This window comes from Vigna radiata, chromosome 1 (genome assembly GCF_000741045.1).
Source record: "Vigna radiata var. radiata cultivar VC1973A chromosome 1, Vradiata_ver6, whole genome shotgun sequence".
In the NCBI taxonomy this organism is placed as follows: Eukaryota; Viridiplantae; Streptophyta; class Magnoliopsida; order Fabales; family Fabaceae; genus Vigna; species Vigna radiata.
In genome coordinates this window covers 18,738,724-18,743,639 of record NC_028351.1, presented here as the reverse complement: position 1 = coordinate 18,743,639, position 4,916 = coordinate 18,738,724, and the positions used below count along the sequence as shown (strand labels likewise).

Here is a 4,916-nt window from a genome sequence, read left to right as displayed (position 1 = left end):
GTAGGTAAGAAAGACTTTTCTAGTAGTGATATAGGAAAATAAAATTTTTATCATTTATTAATATTATCTAAAAGTTTATATCTACAAAAGATTTTATAGTAAATAATTTATAGCATTTAGTTTTTACTTCAAAATTTTATTCCCATAAAGAAAAATATAATTATCATTTATGCATTAAAATATATAAATATTAAGAATGATTTCTTGAAAATAGTTTTGTATAAGAAATTTTGTAGGTATTTTTTTTTTTCAAAAATAGTTGCAAACATGAAGTAGTTGTAACTTGACCTCCAAAGGTAAGATATTGCATTATTGTTATTATTATACTAGTTTAACTTATAAAAAGAAAATTGTTATATTTATTGATATTATTTGATATTCTATTAATATTATTAGTTTTAACAATAAATTTTGTACATTTTAAAAATTCTATAAATATACATAGTATTTCATTTAAAAACACTCTCTCGTTACTGTTTTTTTTATTCATAAAATTCCAAATTCTCTTATTAACTTGTGTTGAAGAGTATTTTGTAGGTGGATTTTGTCTTGTAAGGAGTACATCAAGATTCTTCAGTCTACTCAGTTATTACCGCTTATTCGAAGGTTCATACTCCAGATCCCAACCTCAAGCTCTTTATTGGGATAAACTCTCATTTCGTTTAAACCTCAATTAAATGGCTTATGTTCCTACTACGTTCAATAGTTTCAAATCGTTAGGGATCAAGACCTAAGACAATTTAAATATTTCTTACACACTTTGAAACACCTTTTAAGGAAAAATAGTGATGAAGCACAAACTCTAAAACAGACAATATTTCAGACGAGGAGTGATTGACCTTAAAAATGTCACCCAAGAGACTTAGATGTTTTAAAGATTATGTTGTTTACAATAAAAAAATATAAAATATGTAAGTACTAATATCATTTTTTAAATTGAATTTACATAAATTCAAATATATGAAACAAATCTATGAAGCAATTATTTGTGTGTAAGAAAGAAANTATTTCAGTGTTGAATTAACGTAGATAGATTATTTTTAATTATTATCATTTTTGTTTGGAAATATTAATATAATTTAATTTAGGTAGAATAAAACGATGGATTTTTTTTCTAACTAAGAGATTAACCATTTAAATAACACTTAAGTAAAGAAAAAGAAAAACAATACGCACATTTCACTTTTAACATTTTAATTCTAGTAATAAAGAAAAAATCTCGTTTATTGATTAAAGTTGATGATGTTTTTCGGACAAAATTTTTTGTAACTCTCACACCTAAGTACATAAAGAAAATGGATAACTTGAATAAGCTATGATAGCTATGGAAACCTTTCAAGGATCTAAACGCTAATTTCTTGAGCACATGCACCATCTTCGAATCCTAATACTCTTCCTCTTGCTTGGCATGTCGAGATCTAGCCATTAATGAAAACTACCCATGTTGAGGCTGGACATCTTGGCTTCATCTTCTTTTTTGGGGTTTGGAAGTATAACAATTGCAAGTACGGCACTTATGGCGGCCGCTGCGGCTCCCAACACGAATGCCGGCAAGTTGCCACCACCAAACAAAGCATCCCATGGTCCACTGATTGCTGATACAATCATCTGTGCAAATCAAATATATAACTGTTTATTAGGGTTCGTAGGTCCAAGGAACTTGTATATGTTGTATTCTAGGATAGTTGAAATAGTTATGACAGAATATAATTAGATGAGAATGTATGAAGTAAATGGATTCTAACCTGAGGAATCACAATTGAAACATTCAGAAGACCCAAAGATAATCCTGAAAGTTTTGAAGCAAACAAAAAGGTTACACATTTTTTTATTTAGGCTTAAACATTTACTAACAGCTTCGGTTCACCTTAAAATTAAAAAATTAAAGCTAAAATTAAAAAAAAAATAAAAAAAAAAATGGTAACTTTGTATATACCTTGTCCTGCACCTGAGCTGTTAGAATAGATAGAAGCCAGAGCAAAGGGAACACTGTATGTAACCTGTATACAGAAAAAGTATTAATAATTGGATAGAAATTAAAAGTATTTTTTAAATTGTTGAGAAAATCCTTAAAAGTTGTTTCAAAAGATAGAAAACTTACCGCAAGAGGAATACCAAGGACGCAGAAGAATGCTAAGGATCCTACTTTCACATCCATGGAAGGGTTTCCAATGAGAGCAGGGTTTTTGGCACGTTCTCGCTCAGCGACTCTTGTGATAAGCACAGTCGCTGCTAAGCAAATTGCTAGAATAACATTAACGATTGCCCACAACCACTTGACTCCACCAACCAAGCGACCCAATGGTTCTACACCCAAAGACGCCACAGCCAACACCACTGAATTCAACATGAGCCCCAAAGAACCAGCATGCACACCATTATCGTATGCCTTCTGACCCACATCACCGCCGTACACCTCACGACCCATCCAATCAGTGTCGAACAACACATAAGGGAACCACGCAATCCATGTGATAGCTGTCACTAGCATCAACATCCACATTGGCTTCTCAAGTTCTCTGAATGCAACACAACACTCTCCGTAGAAGCACGAAACTTGTGTCTGCCCATCTTCTATCTTCGACTCCTTAGGTGCCGGTGTGAACTTAGGGTCGTTCACGCAAGTGAGAACGGTAATGCACAAAGCAAGAAGAAGAATGATTGAGAAGAAGAAGCAACTCTTTAGGTTTGCACAGAATACGTTGCATGCCTCGGTTTGAGTGAAAGGGAAGATCTTGTGGAGATCGTTATAGGATCCTGCTGCATAGCCCAGGACGTTGCCCACGGCCATGAAAAATGAGAAGAATGCGTTGGCGGTTCTCGTTTTTTTTGGATCGCCGGCAGCCAAGTCACCAAGGAAGGCACGACATGGTCCCTGGAGCATGTTGTTGGCAACATCTAAGATCCAAAAGCCGACGACGAAGATGGCAACGGCTCGTGGACGGGTTGTCTTTGTTATGTCATCGCCGGCCATGTGTCCTATATCGGAAGCATAGCCAATAAGGATAATGGCGATTGCGACAGCTATTGCACCGGCAAGGATAAATGGACGGCGACGGCCAAAGGAAGATTGGCAATGGTCACTGCTGTAGCCTACAATAGGTTGAACTAGGAGGCCAGAGATGGGGCCACAAAGCCATATGAAGGAAGCCCAAACGTGTGGAACTCCTAGGGTTTGTACATATGGTGTGAGGAGGGAGAGTTGTAGAGCCCATCCAAATTGTATACCGGCGGCGATGGATGACACTGCCACCATTTTTCTCAGAGGACTCGGTTCTTGTTTTACTTGCTCCTCCATTATTACAACTTTATTAAAGTATTTTATTACTTTAAATTACAATGCAACAACTCTTGCTCAACAAACATTAGTAACTATCACATTTATATACTGCTTGTTACTTTTAATTTTAGAACTACAAAAATTTTACTTTTTTTGTTACCTAAAGTTTCTAATCTTGAACTAGTCTCCTTTCCTATTTTTGTTTTTCAAATGGACAGATAGAATAACATTTATGTTCAAGCCCATAATATCTCGATCTTGATGAATGTTGTAAATATTCTATTTATTATATATTAATTTGTTTCTAAAAAAATTTTTTTTGGAATTATTACAATTATAACAACCCTAATTAAAATTTTACTTTTCTTGCAACCAATAAAATTACCTAATGCATAGGTTTAGGTCTTTCTAATCTTGACCCAGTCTTTTTCCCTATTTCTGTTTTTCGATGGGTAGAAAGGATAACATTTATCTATGTTAAGGAGCACAATATGTCGATTACTGTATGTAAAAGTTCTACTTATTATATATTAATTTGTTGCTGGAACATAATGTTGCCCATGATTCTTATAATAATTTTCCATGACAATCATGATATAACATAATTTCACAAATCATAACAGTATGAAAAGCAAATATACTAATCATAATACAACTTACACACCTTATACAATATTTATTACATTGCTAGAATTTAGTTTATCTCATTTTACGTCTTATTATAAAACAAAATTTAAATACAATATATATATATATATATATATATATATATATATATATATATATATTTTTCATTATATATTAATTTGTTGCTGGAACATAATGTTGCCAATGATACTTATAATAATTTTCCATCACAACCAAGATATAACATAATCTCACAAATCATAACACTTTGAAAACCAAAGATACTAATCATAATCTTATACAATATTTATATATTACATATATTACTAAAAAAATTGATATTCTGCAAATTCTTTTTTTCTTTTTTTAATTTGTTGAAGTTTCTATCCTTTGCAAATGAATTTATAAGGTTTTTTAACCATCTAGAGTAAGAGTTTTCAAAGCTATATGTAGATGTTTAGCACTGTACAAGCTACTCTCAAATAAAGACCTTAATAAAGCATTGTACAATTTTTGAAAAGACTAAAGTCTGACCTCCCAATTATGCATCCAACACTTATGTTTCAAAAGAGATTATATAAAGAAGATGAATTAAAGAGAAGAGTGTTGTTGAAAAATGAGAAAAATATAGAGAAGTAGTTTGAAATATGAAAGAGAGAAAATGTGAAAAAGATAGAGTAAATGGAGATATACATTAAAAAATGATCTATTCTACTTCACCTCAATGCAGATACAACTTGATGCTCTTGAAATAAAAAACATGAAGAGATAAAGAAAAGAAAAAGAGAGCGATAAAGTATTATGTCCAAGATAGGATGAAGAAAAGAGAAAGAGAAAAGAAATGGGGTTGAAACAATTGAGGTTGAAATAAAATAAAGAAAAGAAGAATGAAGTTGAGAGCATAATGAAAAAAAAAGAAAAGATAATAATAAAAAAGAGCATGCTTTGAGCATTCACTTTGTTGCTTACCAAGTTTATACACATCACCTGAAGCTTTTCCATCCTGAAT

General features: G+C 32.0%; 1 protein-coding gene across 1 annotated transcript; it reads right to left on the bottom strand.

Moving 5' to 3' along the window:
• Window positions 1-1,219: 1,219 nt before the first annotated feature.
• On the bottom strand, window positions 1,220-3,338 carry LOC106758684 (sucrose transport protein SUC8-like). Its single transcript, XM_014641644.2, has 4 exons — window positions 2,102-3,338; window positions 1,937-2,000; window positions 1,746-1,789; window positions 1,220-1,608 (listed from the first exon to the last, which is right to left on the bottom strand). Exons 1-4 carry the CDS (start codon window positions 3,296-3,298, stop codon window positions 1,426-1,428), a joined length of 1,488 nt encoding a protein of 495 aa, XP_014497130.1. The 5' UTR covers window positions 3,299-3,338; the 3' UTR covers window positions 1,220-1,425.
• Window positions 3,339-4,916: the final 1,578 nt, after the last annotated feature.

Excerpts from the sequence above, each read along its gene's own strand:
- LOC106758684 (XM_014641644.2), bottom strand. The coding sequence starts at position 3,298 with ATGGAGGAGCAAGTAAAACAAGAACCGAGTCCTCTGAGAAAAATGGTG. Across the intron at positions 1,790-1,936 it reads CAGCTCAGGTGCAGGACAAG|GATTATCTTTGGGTCTTCTG; the intron begins GTATATACAAAG and ends CAAAACTTTCAG. Across the intron at positions 1,609-1,745 it reads TTTCAATTGTGATTCCTCAG|ATGATTGTATCAGCAATCAG; the intron begins GTTAGAATCCAT and ends TGATTTGCACAG.